The 22,327-nt window shown below is 33.7% G+C and overlaps 2 protein-coding genes across 4 annotated transcripts; one reads left to right on the top strand and one right to left on the bottom strand.

Moving 5' to 3' along the window:
- Window positions 1-2,640: 2,640 nt before the first annotated feature.
- On the top strand, window positions 2,641-17,484 carry LOC125840025 (B3 domain-containing transcription repressor VAL2). 3 transcript variants are annotated; one of them, XM_049519005.1, is made up of 13 exons: window positions 2,641-3,191; window positions 5,893-5,974; window positions 6,064-6,165; window positions 6,646-7,286; window positions 7,368-7,464; window positions 7,666-7,840; window positions 14,215-14,291; window positions 14,373-14,795; window positions 14,956-15,005; window positions 15,838-15,951; window positions 16,034-16,101; window positions 16,474-16,953; window positions 17,037-17,484. In XM_049519005.1, the coding sequence occupies exons 1-13, from the start codon at window positions 3,079-3,081 to the stop codon at window positions 17,096-17,098; spliced, it is 2,484 nt and encodes an 827-aa protein (XP_049374962.1). In that variant the 5' UTR covers window positions 2,641-3,078; the 3' UTR covers window positions 17,099-17,484. The 3 variants fall into 3 exon arrangements, with proteins under 3 accessions (XP_049374962.1, XP_049374961.1, XP_049374963.1); XM_049519004.1 differs by having other exon boundaries at window positions 16,474-17,484; XM_049519006.1 differs by lacking the exons at window positions 5,893-5,974; window positions 6,064-6,165 and having other exon boundaries at window positions 3,174-3,191; window positions 16,474-17,484.
- A 459-nt stretch (window positions 17,485-17,943) lies between these two features.
- Window positions 17,944-21,069, bottom strand: LOC125840027 (probable serine/threonine-protein kinase PBL11). Its single transcript, XM_049519010.1, has 4 exons — window positions 20,377-21,069; window positions 19,779-20,036; window positions 19,485-19,604; window positions 17,944-19,108 (listed from the first exon to the last, which is right to left on the bottom strand). Exons 1-4 carry the CDS (start codon window positions 21,028-21,030, stop codon window positions 18,479-18,481), a joined length of 1,662 nt encoding a protein of 553 aa, XP_049374967.1. The 5' UTR covers window positions 21,031-21,069; the 3' UTR covers window positions 17,944-18,478.
- Window positions 21,070-22,327: the final 1,258 nt, after the last annotated feature.

The raw sequence follows: 22,327 nt of genomic DNA, 5'->3' as shown, positions 1-22,327 counted from the left end.
TTTCCTCATCATTTTTTTTCTTTCTAGTTCTTGAATTATCGTTTTAAAAAAAAAAACTTTTTTGCCTTTTTCATCTACAATTTTCTGATACATATGAATTCTGATGATGAAAACTTTCATGAAAATATATATAAACAACGAAACGACTCATTAATCATGAAATTTGAGAGCGAAAAGGTCGAAAAATGATGCATGCTCGAGTTCTAAATCTAATGTTGGGAAAACTCCCATAAAGGAGGGAAAACATCACTATCAAACTTGCAGATTTTCAATGTATCTCATTTATTTTGATTCTTAAATTAGACTTTGTTAGTTTATCACTACTCTGATACATCACAGCTACAATAGCCTTTGTTTTATATAATGTATCATATTCACATTTAAGGTATTGATACATAACCACAATATTGTTGAATCTTTGAGTAGTGTTTATCGTGCTCAATATAAATGTACTTGATACATAAACACTACCTAATGTATCAAGTTCTACAATGTATCTTCAATCCTATTCAAATTTAAAAGGCTATATAGACAGTAACAAATCAATTTTGTGTTATGTATTTATAATCTTTAGTGTTTTTTCAGTCTTATCCAACTTAGAAGGTTATGCATATGTATATATTATCCAATAATAATCTTGATACATAAATCATAATGTTCTATAATTAGAGCACTATGTATCAACTCCAATAATAGGTATATGATACATAACAGTAACAATGTTGACTACTTTATTATGTATCAAATTATGATATTTATCTTTTTAACTCTTATATTTCAATTTTTATGATACATTGTGCAGCGCATTGCGTGATTTATGGATTTGATATTTAATTTTACATTTCTTTTCCTTTTTAAGCGCAACAGAAAAGATTTTGTTCCCCTTTTTAGCGCAACAAAAGGATTCTTCTTGTATCAGAATTAGTGTATTTGGATGGTAAATTATGTATCCGGATGAAGAATTAATGTATCTGAATGGTGACTTATGTATTCAGAAGGTACAAATTTTAAGGGATTATTATAATTAGAAAAATAATAGGAATATGATGTAATTTACTCTTTACACTATATGATTTATGTAAGTTATACTAAAGATAATGAGTATATTACTTTTGTTAATTGACATACAAGATATTATAAAGAAAAACCATTTTCATTTTATGTTATCATAACTTTCAAATACTTAATTTTATCAAATTTTATCGATTGCAATAGTCATTCGATAACATTTAAAAAATTAAAATTAAACCATACATCAAAAATAAAACACATGAGACAATTTCAAAAATCTCTCATGTTTGTTATATATAGAAAAGAAAAAAAAAAGTAATGTCACTCACCCACCACCCCTCACCACCAAATTTTGTAGTTGATGCTCTTTGGTTAAAGATTTGATAAGCATGATGTCATTATAGTATTAGCATAAGCACGCGTAGAAGAAGTAATCAATTAGGGGATTGAATAAACTAAACTAGTTTTGATTTGCTTACTTATCCGTTTAATTACGCAATGATGATTGACACACATCTATCTTAGTTCCAATCTTATCTTACACACTAAGCCAAAAGAACCATAGTTGAAAAGCTAAGTGCATTTTTGTTCTTTTGATTAGGACTCCCACTTCCTATATGAGCCATTTGTTTTATACTCCCTCCGTTTTAAAAAAAAAGATCTTTTTTCTATCTAGTTCGTTTTTAAAAAAAATGACTCAAATCTTTTCTAGTAATATTTTAATTTCAGTTTTTCATATGTCATGTTTAACATCACAAGATTAAAGAACATTTTGATACATTTTTCATAATTTTAATTTAGGACCACAAAATTGAAAAATCTTCTTTATTTTCTTAAACTTCCTGCCAAGCCAAACTATGTCATTCTTTTTTAAAAGAAAAAGAGTATTATACAACACTATTTTTTAATTTAAAAACAGGTTTAAGACATTTCTGTAAATCTTTCAAGTACAATACAAGTTTTAGATAAATTTTAAGATTGAAAAGTTGATTTTTGACTACTTTTTTATAATAATTATAATATACTCAATGTAATTTTTTAAAGTAGGGTGTGAAGAGGATGAAATGCATATAAATTTTATTTTTATTTTAGAAGTAGAGACTATTTTTTTAATAGATTCTCAGAATAGTCCAAAATAATCTAGAAATAGTCAATTTGATTAATTTTCAAAATTAAATTAAATAACATTAATTTAATATTTTAAACAAAAAATTTAGATATTAAAAAATTATATAAAAAATATTATAAATTGCAAGTTTTTTGCATATCAATATGATGAAAATACTATGTTAATCAAAGTTCTTATAGTTTAACTTTAAAAAAAAAATTATGACAATTAAAAATGAACGGAGAGAGTAACTTTCTACTCTAATTTGTATCCTCCACAATCTTTTATCTAAAATCATACCCTTGTATGTTAAAATGACTTATATCCTATCTAATCACACGTCTCCGAATACTTCTTCTATCTATTTTATCTTTCGAAATTCATAGCCAACCTTTCATACCTTCGCAATAAGACATTAAAACATATCTTCTCTATATGTCCAAAATCATCTCAATCTTGCTTTCACATTTTCCCCTTTATGAAAAGCTCATATGATTTAAGTGAAAAAGAAACAGGGAGAAGAGCAGAGAGACGTTAGTGGAAGAGGAACTGAAAGGGAAAGGCGGGCGACCTTTGCTGACCCTTCAAGTCTCTCCCTCCCTGCATGTCCCCTTTTCCATTTTTTAACTGTTTTACACTTTACGCTTCTCTCTCTCCCAACTCCACCGGTGATACAACTTTCCGGTACCGGAATTTCAACAAACTTCCCTAATATTTTTCTATCAAAATTTTGAAAATAGACCCACAAAGACTGCTGCTTACTAGCTTCAGTTTATGTCTTTAACTCTTGTTTTCAAGATTCTTCCTTTACTCTTACTATTGAGCTTTTTCATACTTGGGTTTTTCTAAAGACTTCATTTTTAGCTTTAAAAAAAAAACTTTTTTTGGGTTTTGCTTATGAAGTATTAAGAAGAAGATTATGCTGTATTAGGGCTTGATTAGAAGTAAGGAGTTTAGGAATGGAGTCGAAGATTTGCATGAATGGACTGTGTGGAGCAACTTCTTTAATTGAGTGGAAAAAAGGGTGGCCTTTGCGATCTGGTGAATTTACCACCCTCTGTGATAAGTGCGGGTAATTCAATTCAGATCTCTTCCTTTATACTGAATTGCTATATGTTTGTAAATTCAGTTTTGTTGTTTTTTATATTTCTAGAAACTGTTTTGTCTATTACTCGCTCTGTTTGGTCGTTTTATATGATAACATTACCATTTAGGATGTCAAACAGTGATTTCTAGATATTTTTATTGTAAAAATGTTGTGACTTTGTGTAGATTTTGAATTTGTTAATTTTATTCGAGAAAAGATTAAGGAACCAATGTCCTAACTCCTACTAATTGAGATGGAATATCAGATGGTTTGAAATTTTTTTACTGAGCTGGTTATTCTTTTTGAAACGGAAGGAGTATGTAGAATCTGAACAGTTTCTGTGTTTATGTTAAGGTTATTGTGTTGGTGAATACTGTAGCAGCTCAGAGAATTATCCTTTTTGTTTTGCTGAAAGATATTCGCTAAATCATGTTCTTTTTTCTGACTGTTAGTTAATTCGACAAAACAATTACTTTACCTTTTCAAATTAGAGATTGCATATTCAATTTGAGAGAATTAATTCTATTGGGATAATATGCACCAAGTAATGGTTGCTCAAACTGACTCTAGTTCTGGAAAGATTAAGAATCCTGCAAGATCAAAATGTGGGAAAGATAATCCCTCTACTTTCTGTTTCACTTGTTGTCTTTTAGGAAGTCGGTGCAGATTAACCTGCTTGCCTTCTTTTAAGGATTTGCATTATCTGTGGTTCTTGCTGTGTCATAGTGAGGTTTTTTTGGCCGAGATCAGTAGCATGGGCTTGTGATCTACGTGAGGTGGTTGAAGTGATGGGGAAAAATGTAGTGAGGGGATAACTTTTTTTTTTCCTTTCCAGAATTGTCTATTTGGTTCCATGTTAAGTTACTGTGGAGCAACTTTGTCTTTTTTTGCTCTATTGGCCTTTATATGAAATAGAGATTGCATGCAGTGATTTCACTTACAGTAAGTAATTCAGTGCTGATGGAATGAAATTATTTTATTATTAATATTTTGTATTTTTTTTTTCCGTATGTTTCGTTTTGTTTGTTTGTTTTACTTCTTCTGTTATTTTTCTGTTTGTCTTGTGTTTCTTGGTCAGGATAGATGACTGGTAGTTAAATTCATGATAAACTTGTATATTTTGCAATCTACCACCTGCATTGTCCTAAGGAAAAATATTCACTTTAACTTTGGTATAAAATGTAGCTAACAGAAGTTTCACCATAAACTGAAAACTAAAAAACTGATGCAGAGTCTTAGGGCATCCAGTTTGAGAAATTATAACCGGAGAACACTTCGGGTGTGTGAGGGATAAAAATAGATAGTGATGAGATAAAATTTTTGTGTCTTGTTTGGTTGCCATGTTTGGGATAACTTATCCCATCATTTATACCATAGTTATGGGATAAGTTATCCCATATACATGGTGGGATAAGTTATCCCAGGATTAGTTATCCTCGGATAACTTGTTCCCAACCAAACGACCCCAAAATAGACACATTTGAATAAATATTATTGATGCCAAAGCAATTCCTGGTATAGTTGATGTGAGCACTAGCTATTATTAAAAAAATTCAATGGTGATATATTGGAATATGGTGGTAACCAATTAGAATTGAAGACCACATGGTTGTACAGTCGTACCACTGACTCAGGAGCCTACCTGTCCATTAATGAGTAAGATTCTCTTCAGTATTGAGTGGCGAAATCACAAACCACAGCCATTGGTGGGTCGAATGGAAACTTCTGAGCCCTTTTTTCTTAAAAAAGTTAAGATGGTTCGAGAACCAACTTGCGCTAGCATATGTTAACTAATCCATCAGCACATATATAACATAGTTCTCGGTAATTCTGACCATCATGGCTTAGGCAGACTGCAGATGGGATGGATTGACCTAGTGCACCTACTGGGGAGCAAGCTTTGATTCCTAAGGTTTTCAGTCTAACTCTTCGACTGGTAGGCCTCCCCCTTGTCAGCCTTCTATAGTGTTCACTCTTTTCTTGCCCAATTCATGCAGGCACTGGGTTACTATAGTTTCGTGACTTAATTTGTACATTCTATTCTTGTTAATACGAGACCAGTTTTTCTTCCCAAAAGTCAACCCACTTAGAGTAGATGACCATCATTTAGCAATCTCTGGATGCCTTTCTCTGAGTGTACTGAGTTATCTCAAATGCAATGGTAGATTATCTCTTACGCCTAAAAGGTCTATTGACCAAGTTCTCTTTGCTTGAATGGTTGAGAGTATAGCATTTAACAAAATAGTCCTTCATGCTGATGAACGCCAGAATCATACTAACTAAATACTTAGAAATAAGTACGTTGAAAGTAATTGAATTTGGAAACTTGGAGGAATAAAAGAATTTACCTTAAGTTTTAATACAAAATTCTGGCAAGCCGAGTACTGTCAAATTGGTGAAAGGGTAGATTTCTCAACATTATACTTAGAAATATTTGTGTCTGCTAAAAGTGGGATGAATTTAAACACGTATTAATTGCCTCAAGTTAGGTGTAGGACTTCTCATCAATTATTTTTAGGAAGGGTTAATATATCTTGTAAAATGAAATATATATATAGGTCTACAATTTGTCATGTGAAGTTTGTATTTACCATCTTGTGAGTTGTGACCTAACTTCACTCAGATTTTCCTGAGAATAAGATCACTAACTTTTGATGTCATAACATGGGATTTGGATTTACTCCAGGACTGCTTATGAACAACTACACTTCTGTGATTTATTCCACTCGGAGGACACTGGTTGGAGGGAGTGTATTTCATGTGGCAAGGTTAGCTCCAGAATAGTATTTCTGTTTCATAGTACAATCTAATTCTCTGCAGAGCCACTTACCTTTTAAACTAATTTTGGTATTCGCAGCGTCTTCATTGCGGATGTATTGCTTCTAGCTCTTTGCTAGAGCTGCTCGATAGCGGGGGCATTAATTGTATCAGCTGTGTGAGGAGCTGTCAGCAACATGCTGTGAGATAAATTTTATGCATTCATGTGAATTTTTGTACTGTGACACACAAATGAATTGTAATTACTGAAGTTGGCTTGCTAGCTCTCCTTGGATTGTAAATTGTAATTTAACTATTTAAGTAGTAGTCCATAAAACATTTGAATAGCGTAGTAAACTCTAATAACTCGTGGACATTGCTCCTATTGATTTTATCCAAAAAAATCACATCTAAGGAAAAAACCCAGCAAATTGCACTCGTGCTTGCCATCTGTTTATCTGTTCTATTTCCTGATTGTTCTCTAACATTGTTCTGGAATAGGATGCCCTATTTCTATTTGTAATGTAGTTAAGCAAGGCTAGTTTTTAATAAGCAAGTATTTTTTACATTGAAAGTGACAGATTGAAGTTGCTAGACTTGATATTGTTTCTTAGGGTTTTCGCTATTAGAAATTTAGGAACTATAATTGCATCCTGCATCATGTTCTTCCATTTTCCTGCAGACCCCAAATCATGAGAAGCCCAAAGCTTTTGGAACTTCTATCTCAAACAGTGTTGGTGAAACAGCTTCCACTTCTCTGGGCAGTCAGATAAATGGTTCAGAACCAAATAAAAGAGAGGGTTCTGACAGTATTGATCCAGCACTTCTGCTCCTACACCAGAATGACAACACCAATAGGCCTATAGGCCAAATAAAAATGGAAGAAACCTTCCATCCTGCTGGAGAATCTGGAAGCACTTTTTCATCAAATTTGTGTCAGACTTCGGCAGAGTCCTCTAAAAATGCCAAACTGGATTCATATAATGGATACAAAGGAGTTATGGAGATTCATGGATCAACGGTGCAAACAAATTTAAGCATAGCTCTGTCTGCACCTTCACCGAACTCAAAGCTCTTTCCTACTACATTGGATGAGGGGGACCTGAACAAGACAATTTCTTCCTTGCAGCAAGGGTCTAGATCTCGAAATCTATTGCCCAAACCCCCAAAATCTACCTCTGCTTTGGGACCGGAGATGAATGCTGGCATAATTTCACAGATTCGTGTTGCCAGACCACCGGTTGAAGGTCGGATTAAGAATCAGCTGCTTCCACGCTATTGGCCAAGGATAACAGACCAGGAGTTGCAGCAAATATCTGGAGAGTATCCATCATGAGTTCTTAAATTAGATTCATTGTTGTTGACCTATTTCATACATGATTTCCTTGACAATGTCTTTTCAAGCTCAAATTCCACCATCATACCATTATTTGAGAAGGTCCTGAGTGCAAGTGATGCAGGTCGAATTGGCCGTTTGGTGCTTCCTAAAGCGTGTGCTGAAGTAAGTTTCCAACTTTCGCATTTATTTCATCCTCCTCATTTTTACACATTCCTATCTACCGACTTTTTTGCCCACCAAAGTAGAGGCCTAGTCTTCCTTTACCTCTGTCCTCGTGGTGACACCAGCAATTTATTTAAATTTAACTATTTTTTTTTTTGGAAACTGGTAACTTATTTAAATTTAACTATTTTCATTGTTCAGGCATATTTCCCACCAATTTCTCAACCAGAAGGCCTTCCTCTGCGGATTCAAGATGTGAAGGGCAAAGAATGGGTGTTCCAGTTCAGATTTTGGCCAAACAACAACAGCAGGATGTATGTTCTCGAGGGTGTGACCCCTTGCATACAATCTATGCAATTACAAGCCGGAGATACAGGTAATGAAGTTTCATCCTTTTGTAGTGAGCCGTAAAGCCTGTTATATTCGGATTACCTTGTTAACATTAAGCAGTAATCATTTTCCTAGGCTTGACAAGATTGTCTTTTTATTCATGAGATGAAATCTCCTGTTCATGACATTCTAAGATTCACCTTATGATTAAGACATTTTAGTTCTTTTACAAGTAGGGGTAGCAAATGGGTTGAGTCAATAAATAGGTCATTACCCAAGTCCCAACCTGCCCAATATTAACTTGGACTAAGATGGGATAAATAGTAGGTCATAAGCCCCCCTCCCCCTCCCCAAAATAAAATAAACGAACTTGACCCATCCTTTTTTCCTCCAATAAATAAGTTTACATTCTAGTAAGAAACAGTTTTTGTAGCAAGTTCCGTTATTCTGACATGTTTGATATTTTTAGTTTTTTTTTTTGAAATAGATGTTTGATATTTTTAGCTTACATTCTTAACCTTGAATTAAGTCTTTCTCCATTCCTGTGGGTTATGGTAGACATCTATACGGGTTGTGTTTGGGCAGCTTGTCTAAGACAGGTTAAGTTGGGCATAGCTCAAATTAGTTCATCAGTGAAATATCCGAGTCCAGAGACAAAGGGTAAGAAAATTTGTCAAAAATTCCAAAAGGGCAACAAAATTAATTATAGAACCAAAAGGACAACTTTCTGACGGAGAATTTGACGACGTTTAAATCAGGGCAGCTGCCGCAAGGCGTGGAATTCCATGCGCCTTGCGGCGTTTTTTTTTTTAAATTTTTTTTGTTCAGTTGATATAAATTGATTATTTTTTAAAAGTATACTATTGGGCTTAATTTTAGGATATTCGTAAAACCTTTTAATTATAGATAGAGTTTAAATATATTATAATTATTATTATTGTCAATATTTAATAATTAAAAAACTATATATATATAAATGACAAACAAAGAAAATTTGAAAAAAAAATAAGTGAATTATAACAAGGCACAGGGCACCTTAGCCTTGTAAGGCGCATGGCCAGCGCCTTGCATTTCATTCTGTAAATTCCCCGTGAAACTTTTACAGTGTTGAATCAAATCAACACTGGAAAAGTTTCACGTGGTATATGTTTCAACAAAAATAAAAAATTTAAATAATTCAATTAATAGTAAAAAATTATTAGATAAAGTGATAAAAAATTATTTTCTTCATAATTTATTCATATTAAAGTGAATAAAAATAATTAAAAAAATATATATTAAAATCACAAACAAATATAATTTGAAAAAAAATAATTAAAAATCTATATATGTAAAAATGACGGAAAAAAATCAAAAAATGCATGCATTTGATAAGTGGTGTACTCATGTCAGCATGCAAAAAATAATGCAAAATTTGAACAAAAAAAACAAAAAATGCATGCATTTGATAAGTGGTGGTCATGTCAATGCATGCATTTGACAAGTGTGAATATATGTTTACACCTGAAAATCATCCTATATATTTATATATATATATATATAGTAGAAGAGAGAGTTTCAAGTTTTTCAACATGCCAGTTTTTGGGTATTAAATAAAAGTTTGAGGGTATTAAAGTCTTTACAAAGTTTTATTAAATAAAGTTGCTTAGTAGAGTTATCTTTTATGCTTTATTAATTGGACTCCATCAAGAGCTCTAAAAAAAGCCCATCCTTTTATCATTTAATTACAAAGCATGCCCCTATAATTCCATGGAAGCTGAAGATAGGATGGGTCCCATTTGTCTTTATAGAGTATTTTTAAATTTGTTTGGTGAATAGAAGCACACTATTTTTATGTATTGGGCATAGGTTAAATATTATTTTGTGTGTTAATTTTATTTATTCATTATTAAAAGATAGATTTTATTTTAACTTGTTATTATTAAAATGCAAAGTGAGGACAATAATTTTCTTATATTTTATTTTTAATATTAATTACTTTTTAAAAAAAATATTTTTCAACACCTAATATTAAATATTAATTAATAGGAGTATTTTGTGAAAAAAAATAGTCATGTTAATTATTATTTTCTTATTCTTAATAGATAAATGTGACAAATAAAATTGAACAAGAGAATATATACTTCAAAGTTATATTGAGAAAGTAATTTGTGGAAATAAATAAATAATGAGGAGAACCAGTAATACAATGAAAATGTTATTCTCCAATTTGTTGGGATTTTTTGTGAAATCAATTCATATCAATTAATTATAATTAATAACATATATAATTGTTTTTTAATTTAAAACTTATATTAAAATATTTGCTCTTACACTTGTTCATTTTAGCAAATTAAGTAAAAAAATATTTTTGTATAATTTTTATTAAATAGTTATATGAAATACTAATGGTCAATTTTATTAATATTTTATAATTTATTTTTATAAAATACAAATCTATCTAACCTATAGTTTTAATTAAAGAAACCTAATAATTGATCTGGTTCAATTCAATGTGGTCATTATTTTAGTTTCTAGAATTTGACTATTTGAAAAACATCTTTCGCAAATGCATACTATACTCCTAAATAATTAGGAATTTTGATTTATTTAGAACATTAGTAATATATATTAGAGAAAATTGTATGAAATAACAAACTGTTAATTTAAATTAAATGCTATAGCCATAGTTTATTTTAATTGTAATTCACAGCAAACATTCCATTTTTTTGCCATCTGATTCGGTATACAATTAGCCATTTTCGGTATACAATTAACCATTTTATACATTTCGGTATAAAATGCGTTTGTGTTTGTATAAAACGAGAGAAAAGTGTATATACAAATACAAATACATATATTTTCGTCCTATACACTTATAGTTATACAAATACAGATCTTATTATATAAATTACAATGTATAAATGAATCTATACAAAACTGAACAATTTATATAAAATTGGATGTTTCTAGTGAATTATACAAATCAAAAGCTCCATAGCAAATATAAAATTTGTTATGGAGCGCAATTATGCAAACTATAGCTATAACATACAAATATGATTTTTATGTTTGCTATATGTGAAAGTTGCTCTATATCAGCACGGGCCATTTTTTCTAGTGTATATATATATATATATATATATCACTTCAAAGTTTTAATAATTTCATTCAAATTCTTTTTCTCAAACAAAGTTACCAAAGTTGTTAAAGTTATCAAACTTTTCAAACTTTTGAAGAATCTAGACAATATACGGTAATTTAATGGTAAATTTTATTTGCTTGTGATTTTAATATATATATTTTTAATTATTTTTATTCACTTTAATATGAATAAATTATGAAGAAAATAATTTTGTTTTATCACTTTATCTAATAATTTTTTAGTATTAATTGATTTTTTTTTTTGTTGAAACATATACCACGTGAAACTTTTACAGTGTTGAATAATTCAACACTGTAAAAGTTTTACGGGGAATTTACAGAATGAAATGCTTCAACACTGTAAAAGTTTCACGGGTTTACAGAATGAAATGCGCCTTGTTACAATTCAATTTTTTTGTTTCAAATTTTCTTTGTTTGTCATTTTTATATATATATAGTTTTTTAATCTTTTTTTTTTTTCAAATTTTATTTGTTTGTGATTTTAATATATATATATTTTAATTATTTTCATTCACTTTAATACGGTGTGTGATTCCTTATTTTTTTGTGGGAAGTTGTCATATTTTTAATTTTATTTGAATAATAATAAAAATCTTTTTTAATTTTTTTTATAGAATTATTTAAATGTTGAATTTAGAAATTAATTAGTTTTAAAATATAAAGATGTAAATATTAAATATTAACAATAATAATATAATAATAATAATAATCATATATTTATATAAAAGAGAAGCTTAGGCCCGCCTATGTGGCACCACCACTAGCTAGAATTTTTTTAAATTTTATTTATTTCCAAAAATAGCCTTTCCCTTTCATGAAAAGATGTGAATTTTATGAAAAGTTGTGACTTTTATGAAGAGTTGAAACTTTTATGAAAAATTGTGACTTTTATGAAATGTAGTGACCATTCCAAAAGGTTGCAACTTTTCTAAAGAATTGTGACATTTTCGATAAGGCCCAATAAGCATTTGTTCACACTACTCTTTTTTGTCCGTAAATAGAAGGATTTCCTCTCATTTTAAAATAATGAGAATTCTGAACTTCTTTTTCAGCACAATCAAATATTCGTGTACTTTGCTCCTGTTGAATGACTCACTGACATTATTGTTTTTGTATCAATACACTTGTGAATAGAATCGTTTTATCCTGAGAGGATTTATTCCTTTAAACCTCAGGTACTAGAGGGGAATAGTTTTCTTAAGAGGACATTGTACATTCAGTTGGCTCAATTTTTTCCTTTCTGTTTTATTCTATTGTTATAGATCGTGGTATATCTTTTTACATTAATTAATTTATGCTTATGATATTAATTGTTGTTTTTGAGTACATGGTTTAAACTTTGTTGTTTATGTTTCTGCAAAGTTATTGTTATAAGTATTTGTTAGTACATATATTTTTTTAGAGTCATTATTTATACTTATGATATTAATTGTTGTTTTTGAGTACATGTTTTAAACTTTGTTGTTTAAGTTTCTGCAAAGTTATTGTTATAAGTATTTTGTAGTACATATAAAGATTATTTATTTATAAAAAAATTAATATCTTATGTTGATGCTCACCTAATTTCCCAAAAATATCAAATAGTAACACTTCCTAGAGGAAAAATGATAAATTATAAAATCAAATTTAAGATGATTGATTGAAGGATAAATGATAAGATGCTATAATTATCATTTTCCTTTACATTATTAATGTTTGTTACTACGTAATCTTGTATGTAAGATAATATAGTGTTTTAGTTTTAATGACTGATAGGTTTTAAGTATTATTTTATAAATTTCGTGATATTAAATTCCCACGCGAAGCGCGGGTTATTTTACTAGTAATTATAATATATTTAAACTCTATCTATAATTAAAAGGTTTTATGAATATCCTAAAATTAAGCCCAATAGTATACTTATAAAAAATAATCAATTTATATCAACTAAACAAAAACTTTTTTTTAAACAAAAAACCGCCGCAAGGCGTTGAAGTTTGTGCGCCTTGCAAGGCTCATGACAGCTGAGACTTACAAGGCTCATGACGGCTGCGCCTTGCGGCGGCTGCCCTGATTTGAACGTCGTCAAGTTCTCCGTCAGAAATTTGCCCTTTTGGTTCTATAATTAATTTTGTTGCCCTTTTGGAATTTTGACAAATTTTCTTACCCTTTTGGCTCCGGACTCTAAAATATCTCATGCCCAACCTGATAAGTTTTGGGCAGGTTTTAAATAATTGGGTCAATTTTGCTACCCCTAGCTCTTTGCTTTAACTCAACATTGAAGCAATGATGATGGCAGGTCAATACTCATTACCCACCTCTATTTGAGATAAAGGGGGTCAGGTTAGACATAGTGTCTATGAGATTTGAATTTTTGACACTCCAAATACATGCTTTTGCCCATCACTCTTTGTTAAAGCCAGTCAGCTATTCTGGAATTAGAATGACAGTAATAGGGCCAATACTTCTTTCACTTTTCCAAGTTTAGATTTTATTAGCTATAAAACAACAATGAGTTCATTGTTAACTACTGTACCTTCCAAAGTTGGTCTGACAGGATGATCCTCAATTATATTTACTTCTTGTAACAACCAGCTATTTTCCAATTCATACACTATCAGAGGGAGGATAGTCACATTGAGTACTTATAGTATTAACATAGATAGTAAATTTGCTCCTCTGGTATGGTTCCTAACAGGTTTGAATATAAGAAAGTTATGCCAGGAAGCGAATAGAGTGAAGAAGCAAAATATCGTATGGAATATCTTTTTCCTATCTTCTTCTAGGTATCTAATATGAAAGAATTTAGTTTTCTTTTAGGTTTTTACTGAAAATGTCTGGTGTACTGGCTCAATGATTCAATATATTTATAAGAGTCCTTCCAAATCAAGATAACAAAACAGAACATGAGTTTCACCTGTGTAGTCTTGCTGACTTCTGTGCTCATATTCTAGCATTGATCTTGCTCATGAGTCGGTCCAGCTCCTGATAAGCTCCACATGCTCAAGAAATGGATAGAAAGCGGGAGAAACACATGTTTTTCTCTAGTGAATGAATTCCAAAATTTTTGTGTTGTGAAGAGTCCCACATCGGCAATGGAAAGGGAATTTAGACTCTTTAAATGATCTTGGGCAATCCTCACCTCTTGAGCTAGCTTTTGGGGTTGAGTTAGGCGCAAGGTCCATTTCTTTAATACCTGTCATTTTATGTTTTTGTTCCTTGTTCGTTTTTGTGTTCTCTATTCAGACTTAGGATTCTACTACTCATTTCTCATCCTATAAGAACATTTTATTGCAGTAACTTTCAGCCGCATGGATCCAGAAGGAAAGCTTTTAATGGGGTTTCGTAAAGCATCAACTGTTAATTCAACTCAGGTAAGTATTCCACATAGGGGTTTCATATGAGTTCGCTTTAGTGGCTTATAGTATATAATATTGATTATATTGCCTAAACAGGAAAATCGTCTGTCAGCCATACCCAAGAGTGTTTTCTCTACTGAACCCACCTCCTTCTCAGCAATGCCTGAGAATCTACCTTTAATGAGTGGTTACTCTGGCCTTCTTCAGTCATTTAAAGGAAGCAGGGAGTCTTCTGTGAATTTGTCCTCAAAGCATTTCAATAGTGGTGACTTTAGCTGGTACTTAACCGAGAAGAACGGAGGCAGGAATGCAGATGGTGCCTTTTCCCCTTCAATGCCTGTTTCAGAGCGTAAAAGAAGTCGTAATATTGGGTCAAAAAGTAAGAGACTGCTCATTGATGCCCATGATGCTTTGGAGTTGAAGCTTTCATGGGAGGAGTTACAGGATATGCTCCGACCACCACTGAGTGTCCAGCCAACAACTGTCACCATTGAGGACCAAGAATTTGAAGAATACGAAGTATGTAGCTTTATCTTTGAATTAATTTGTGCTTCTCATGCTTTATGGCTGAACTAGATGAATTTGACATTATCTTAATTGACGAGAATTGCTATTAAGATTTAATCAGTCTGCTAAAAAACTCTGGCTTTGGTTTGTAACTTTGTTCTTCAAAATGCAGCAACCACCTGTTCTTGGGAAGAGGAGTATATTTACTGTCCGCTTATCTGGGTAAGAAAGAATATCTTATCAGAATGTATTCCACTACTCCAGCGTGTTGCTTAAAAAATTACGAAAAAGGACATCAGCAATAAAAGACCGTCATAAGTTACCTTTTCTGAATATTTTTCACTAACAAGGAGTCCATGGCCTATGTTGCTTAGACTCCAAAACAGCTGCCACAACCGTGTCGAATCCTCCAAAAAAGCTTAACTTTTGGACGATCTGAGATGCACCCGGCGACCTAGTTATATGGCTAATAGGAAACAATATTATGTTAATAACTGGTTTGGTCAGCATGAAACTGTGAAGAATGTCCCTAAAATTTGTAAATTCTAACTCATTCTGCTGCTACAAGAAGAGCTTTCCTCTTTCCCAAAAGTTTGGTCCTAAGACATAGCTCTCTGTACAGTGGCTGTTTCCTCCGAGAGACTCCTTTCTTCTGTCATATTCCAACTATGTCTTTTCCTTTATTCAGACCTTAATTTTGGAAGCTGAGAGTTCTAGTGGTGATGTCTCTTCCCTTGGCATTCTTTGACCTGTTTATTTCTCCAATGGTTAAGAAAACAGAAAAGAGAGAGTAGATGACAAAATAATGGGAAGATATTGGAGCGGGCATAGACACAGAATGCTGCTTTAAATTTGGCACCGAATAGGATGACATCACCAATTCACCATTGAAGTTTGAACTATAGACTGTAATTTGTTCTATTCAACTGCAACAAATACTTTTATAAAACATATATTTTTTTTTCTAAAGATTCTTTTTCATGTCCATCATTGACATTTGATAATCCCTAGACTGCTCAAATTGGAAGTTTTACTGGTATATCACTGATCCCAGGGAGCAGGAGCAGTGGGCTCAATGTGATAATTGCTTTAAGTGGCGAAAGTTGCCAGCTGATTATCTTCTACCTCCTCAGTGGACATGTCAGGACAACATTTCAGATCATAGCAGGTCAGGACTTGGCAATTCAAGGAATTTTGCTCAACAGCACTTATGTGACTTAAAATTACACTAATCATGCTCATGTTCTCAGGTCCTCTTGTTCCGTCCCAGACGATTTAACACCCAGAGAGCTTGAAAATCTTCTCAAAATGGACAAGGGTGAAGTAACTTGTTGCTTTAGTTTCAGTGTATATTTCGGTCATGCACCAGCTGGTTCTTATATGATATCGTCCTAAAATTCACGAACTCTTGATTTAATATACTTATGTAATGCCTTCATTATTTGTAAGCCTGTAGTTGTGCTAAACTAAATGTCATTTACCAGTCACATAATTAACATGTAGCCAGTTGTGCAAATATGATATGAAAATATAGTACGAATTACCTCCCATCCGTTCTAGCTACAATGTTGCATGCCTGACAGTCATTCCACTTGCAGTCATTTTAACTGCATGCTTGGTTTGGTTGGGGACACTTTTTTAGTTTTACAAAAATACTATGGTTCTTAGTTTTGTTGGCGTTGTTGTACAGATTTCAAGAAACAAAGAAGTGCAGCAGGCCAAAGGATAACACAGGCCCATGATTCTTCTGATTTAGATTCTCAAGCAAATGGGATAAGCATTGCTGGTGACCTAAGAGAGCCTGGTCCCGCATCAGTTGCAACAACAACTAAACACCCAAGGCATCGACCTGGATGTTCTTGCATTGTGTGCATCCAGCCTCCCAGTGGGAAGGGCAAGCATAATCCGACATGTACTTGCAATGTCTGCATGACAGTGAAACGTCGTTTCAAGACACTTATGATGCGCAAAAAGAAGCGTCAATCAGAACGTGAAGCGGAACTTGGCCAGAGGAATCAGCTTATGTGGAGTTCCAAGGAAGAGACTGAAGTGGACAGCTTCTCTAGACAAGTGAAACCAGAAGTTGATCCATCAGACAAAGAAAGATCTGGAAGCGAGACACTGGCGAGGGGCCATAGCAGCAATCAATTGCAGAAGCTTCCTGAAATAAGTAAGTCGCAATTAGACTTAAACTGTCACCCAAATCGTGAAGATACAGGTTCATCTCATATTAGCATGATGTCTCTTCTTCAGCAAGCATGTCTGCCGCTAGAGACATATCTGAGGCAGAATGGTCTAACAAGCTTAGTTTCTGAGCAACAAGGGAGCTCAGGGTCCCAAGGGTTTCCCCAAGACACCAGAGAAAGTGACCTACGCGTCCAAGAGGATCTGTGCCTTGCTTCTACTGCTCAAGAGCAAGAAAAGGATGTCGCTAAGGAAAGCTCTGAACCAGATCAAAGTGGAAAAGACCAATGATGAGGACATGAAATCCTTTTGCTTGCAATTGCTCCTTTCTATTCTTTTTCTTGATGGACCAACAATACAGGAGATTTCCACTACCTTGTTGATATCTTGTAGTTATTAGGAGTGTCAAGCAATTGGATGTTAAAATATTTGTGTTTATAGGTTGTACTACGTGTCCTGAAAAATATATTTAGATGCTTTCCCTCATGAGTAACAACTTTTAAATGTCATACAATTTGCAATAGCCCATGATGTATTTGCTTGAGATCTTTTAATGAGATACACACATGGTGGACAAAGGAGTTGAAAAGAAAGTTGCTAATATGTATATAAAAAATTGGAATTGTTTCAACAAATTCTTTGCTCTTTAAGTAATTTAAAGGGAACCCCACCCCCTCAATTGGTTTTGTGGCTTTAAAAAAAATTGTTTTTGGTTTTATGTATTTTTGCTATGTGATCCATAAATTTGATGAAAGTGTAGCGGCTGATATGAAAAGGAGGAAGAAAAAGAATCTGCACCTGGAAGATAGCAGCCAGCAGACAGCTGATAATGAACATTTGACAACTTAATCATCTACATCAAATGCTAAGATTACTTTTAACTATTGCTTAAAGAAGCTTGAAATGTCTGAAAAATAGTGTACAAATCAAGAGCAGGCAGCCTGTACTAATGCAAATATATGCGAGATTTTGTAGCTGACACTTTTCAACCTTGTATTTCATTCACCATTAGATTACAAAACTTTCCAGGTAATATGGAATACTGAAATTTACTTCTCTATCAAAAGAGTAAGGTTGCATCACCCTCACTACTGAAACCATATTTCTCACCAAGCCAAAGTTCCCAAAATACAACATTTCTTGATACACAAAAAAAAGAATACTTGTACACATATACATCATTACAAAATAGAATTTTCTTTCTTCTTTATCATCCCTTTCCTTTCTCTTTTTATTGCTTTCCAGCAATCTGGGGATTGTTTTTTCGTCTTGGAAGGGGCTGGAAGTTGACGAATAACATATTAAAGAAAATCTACATCTGCCCACACATCTTGATTCACAGAACACTAATCAAACGAAAGGACAAACCTTATCTACAAAATGTTATTTCCCATGTCTTCTTCCTTGAGGAATGGGAAGAGCTGGAAAACCACATCTTTATCCTTCATATATTTTCATGTAATCACTTGTCAAAGGAGAGGGCTAGAAGTAACCAATTAAAGAATAAACAATCAAAATCCTTCAACACTAGACCTGCGAAAAGATGAAGTTGATGACCTTCGGCTTTCCAGTCTATCAAGGTCCTCCAAAGAGAAAGAGTAGGAACATGTTAATGAAGGACGAGCCGAGGGTTGGGTAGCAACCTTTGAGGGAGAAGCCGATGTTCGGGTGAGTGGTAAGGAAGGGGAGAAACTCAACCTTGGCACAGGAGTGATGATTCCATTCATGCTTGGAGACTTTGACATGTGTTTACCACCAACTACCGCTGGTTCTTGCAGAGGAAACCGTGAAGGGCACTTCATCAGTTGTACGGTTTTGAGTTGGTCAAAGATAGTTCTCATGGTGGGCCTTTCAGATGGATCCTTTTGCAGGCATCTTTGGGCAATATCAGCCACTGTCCGGGCTGCTTTTGCGGGAAACCGTCCTTTAAGCTGAGGATCCATGATAAGCGATAATCTACCATCATCAGCAAGGAAAGGCCTAGTCCACTTGACTAAATTCCTCTCTTCCTTTGAATACCGACCATCGAGATTCTTCCGGCCAGTGAGCAGTTCTAGAAGAACAATCCCGAAACTCCAAACATTGCTCTTAGGAGTTATCAACCCTCTCTCCAGTGTCTCCTGCGAGAGATTTGCGAGGGCCTGAATTAAAACCTCCCAAGAAGTTAGAAAGTGCAAATAATGTAACACAACTCATAATTAGACTCAAGAGTAATTAGAAAGCAAAATGCTTCTCAATAAATAGTAATCTATGATGCATTGCCGTCTCTTCTCTTAAGAGCCACATCCTCTGAAATTCTGGGTCACAATTTCTATCACGACATGCTCCAAAACTAGAACTCTACTCACATACATCTTAACTACATGCCAGACAGCTTGCTGATGATCAAACTATACAATACAGCCATCTCAGCTAGTCCTCCCAAAACATAGGGTAAAAATTTAAATTTTAAGACTTAACATTTCCCAGAGATAAAATAAATGCTGAGTGACTGCAACAGTAAATAAGAGAACTTACGATTGAATTGCAAGATATCTCTGCCTCTTGTATATTCGTAATGCATCCATACCCTGAGAGCTTTGCACTAAAATCTTTGTCGATTTGTATATTTCCGGTTGAAAATTCTTGGAACATTGCCTGTTGGTGGAGATGAGAAATTTAGTAAAAAATGACTATAGGTCAAGTCTCAACATGAAAAACTACGAACTTCCGTTATAGAACACAAAGATGATGCCAAAAACTACAAGTTTGTGTGACGGGAAAAAAGGCCACACAGCTCAGGCTACATAGAGCAGATAATAGTGTTGATACCTGAAAAGGTCCCTCCTCATGTAGAAATGTAAGACCTTGTGCAGCACACAAGGCAATTTTGGTTCTCGCATTCCAATCTATAGAGGGGCCATCTGATCTTCCGAACAAAAGTCTGTCTAAGCTTCCATGGAAAAGTCTCTCAAAAACCAACATCCTGTGCTCAGAACCTTCGCGTGCATGAAAACCAATCAGTTTACAAAGTGAAGAATGTTGCAAAGAAGCCAGGGTGTTCACCTCGTTGACAAATTCCTTCAGACCCTGAAAAAGTCGAAAAGATGGTGAGATTGGTTTCTAAATATCATGGACTTGTTAAAACCTCATAAACCACAAAGCTGATGCAGGCTTGTCATGCAAATTCCTGATTTGGACAATATCCATTCTTTATCACTGCAGAAAAGAAAGGGTAACAAGTGCAGAGAAACAGTGCTGCTAAATCTAGCCAAATATGAACCCTGCCAAGCCTAGACACCAAACTAGAATGGCATTACAATATTACTGCATCATCAGATATAGGACAGATAAGAGAGGGACTAATCAGCAGATGACACACAGCTAGGATAATATAAAGTCAAAACATGCCAATGCAATTGAACATTACCTGTGAAGAAGGGTGAAGGCGAGTTATAGTGGCTTCAAGCTTCTTTGCACCAGAGGCATCATCCCCAAATGAAGCTCTGTAGATGACAGAAGAGAGACCTTCTGACACACAACGTTCTGGAGAGAATTGGTGGCATGCAGCAGAAATTTCATCAAAAGCAAAGTTCCGAAGCGTTCCAGTAGAAGGTAAAGTAGGAGGCAGCACAGGAGGCAGTGGCAATGGTCCAGAGGCATTGAGAGGGCTACTTGTATTCCCCACTTTGAAGCTTTTCGTAGTCCTGAGAGCAGCGGCATTCTGAGGTGATGGAAGTGGTAGAGGCTGAGGAACTGATGACCTGTATTCCTTTATTGATCCAGCACGACTAGTCAGCTCTTCATGTTCCTCACATTCATTTGACGCTAGAGCATCTTGATCTGCTGTGTCTAGACTTGATGGGGCAGATAGAGTTCGTGCCCTACTAGTTGTTACTCCATTGTTTGACTGCACAGGTTTCACTCTTGTTCTAAAACTTGGTGGTGCTGACTGCAATGATCTTGTTTGCCTCTGGGGTTCAGGCAGTGCAGTAGGTGACTGCTCCTGAGGGTTCACACGTTTGATGTGGATGCTATGCTCAGATTTATTCTTCTTACTCTTTGAAACCGTGAAACATCCCATCTTGATGTCTAAATAATCTGGCCTTATCAGGTTTATATCGTCCTGCCAAATCAATAGTAAGACATAAACACAAGACAACCATTCTGAAACACTTTACAACCTAAAGTATTGAGCAACATGGGTTTATCAGGGAATCAAATCACTAACATTATATAAGATCACAGAGTAAAATCAATCATTGGCGAAGTTGCAATCAAGAAATTATACCAACACTTGGCTTCACCAACCAAGCTAGTTTGGGAACCTAAGATATTGAATGATTTCCTACTATTGCTTAAAACAGAATTTGAATTACTTCGGTTCCACTTTCCAAATCGACCTAAAACATAGGCAATTTTCAATTGCAATGCTGCCATCAACTTATATTCACTGTAAGTACTTCAAATGATTAAAACTACAGCATTTCGACAAGAGACTCAAACCCAAGACCTCCTTATCACATGACAACAACTTTACCCGTTAAACCAAGTGATTTTTAGACCCTGAGGCAGATAGGTTAGATGTTAAAGCAATCAATCAATATTCATCAATAAAGAATCAGAAATCAATCAAGTTTCTTGTTTGCTAAAGATAGGTTCAACTCAACAAGAGGATCAATGAAAACAATTCAAATGTTTTGGTACATTTCCATAAAAAGTGATGTCATCAATAATTGTCAATATATGCGTTCATAGTTCAATCAATTTATAAGTTCTTGAATTTTCAAAGCACAAAATACACAAAAGTTTCTCTTAATTGGACACTAACTTCAAGAAAGGCAATTTTTCAAGAATCACTAATAAATGAATGTGGGACTGATAAAACCATTCTAATCTAAACTACCAACAACAATAGATTCCCTTAACAAGACCCCAAATCCAAAAATTTCAGCTGAACAAAAGTAAGATCAAGAAAAGCTAAAAAACCAACCTGGGACACTTTTTTTGAGCTCAAAGTTTGGATCTTTACTGATTTCTTGGGATTTAAAAACAACCCAGATAATGAATTTTCAATCAAATCTGTTGAATGAATGGGTAAATTTTGGGTGAGGAAAGAAACCCTAACAAGAAGTTGTAGAAATATAAATGTGGAAAGGCAAAAAGATGAGACTTTTAAGAGTAAAAAGGCAAAAGAAAGTAGGAAAAAGAAGACTGGAGTTTGTTGGGTGTGGGGTAAAGGGCGTGGGGGATGGGGGGTGAGGTGGTTTCAAGGAAAGAGGAGTGAAGAAATATTAGTCAAACTCAAACCAACAAAAATCCACACAATTATTATTAAAAATCTCAACTTTCTATTATTATATACTTTTAGATTAAGAAAA

The sequence above is a fragment of the Solanum verrucosum genome, unplaced genomic scaffold (genome assembly GCF_900185275.1).
Source record: "Solanum verrucosum unplaced genomic scaffold, falcon-dt-bn FXZP01000177.1, whole genome shotgun sequence".
In the NCBI taxonomy this organism is placed as follows: Eukaryota; Viridiplantae; Streptophyta; class Magnoliopsida; order Solanales; family Solanaceae; genus Solanum; species Solanum verrucosum.
This window is presented reverse-complemented; position numbering and strand designations above follow the sequence as displayed.

Coding starts and splice junctions, on each gene's coding strand:
- LOC125840025 (XM_049519004.1), top strand. CDS start 3,079: ATGGAGTCGAAGATTTGCATGAATGGACTGTGTGGAGCAACTTCTTTA. Junction 14,292..14,372: donor CAACTGTTAATTCAACTCAG/GTAAGTATTCCA, acceptor TTGCCTAAACAG/GAAAATCGTCTGTCAGCCAT. Junction 15,952..16,033: donor AACATTTCAGATCATAGCAG/GTCAGGACTTGG, acceptor TCATGTTCTCAG/GTCCTCTTGTTCCGTCCCAG.
- LOC125840027 (XM_049519010.1), bottom strand. CDS start 21,030: ATGGGATGTTTCACGGTTTCAAAGAGTAAGAAGAATAAATCTGAGCAT. Junction 19,605..19,778: donor ATGAGGAGGGACCTTTTCAG/GTATCAACACTA, acceptor CTCCACCAACAG/GCAATGTTCCAAGAATTTTC. Junction 19,109..19,484: donor AGATATCTTGCAATTCAATC/GTAAGTTCTCTT, acceptor GTTTTAATTCAG/GCCCTCGCAAATCTCTCGCA.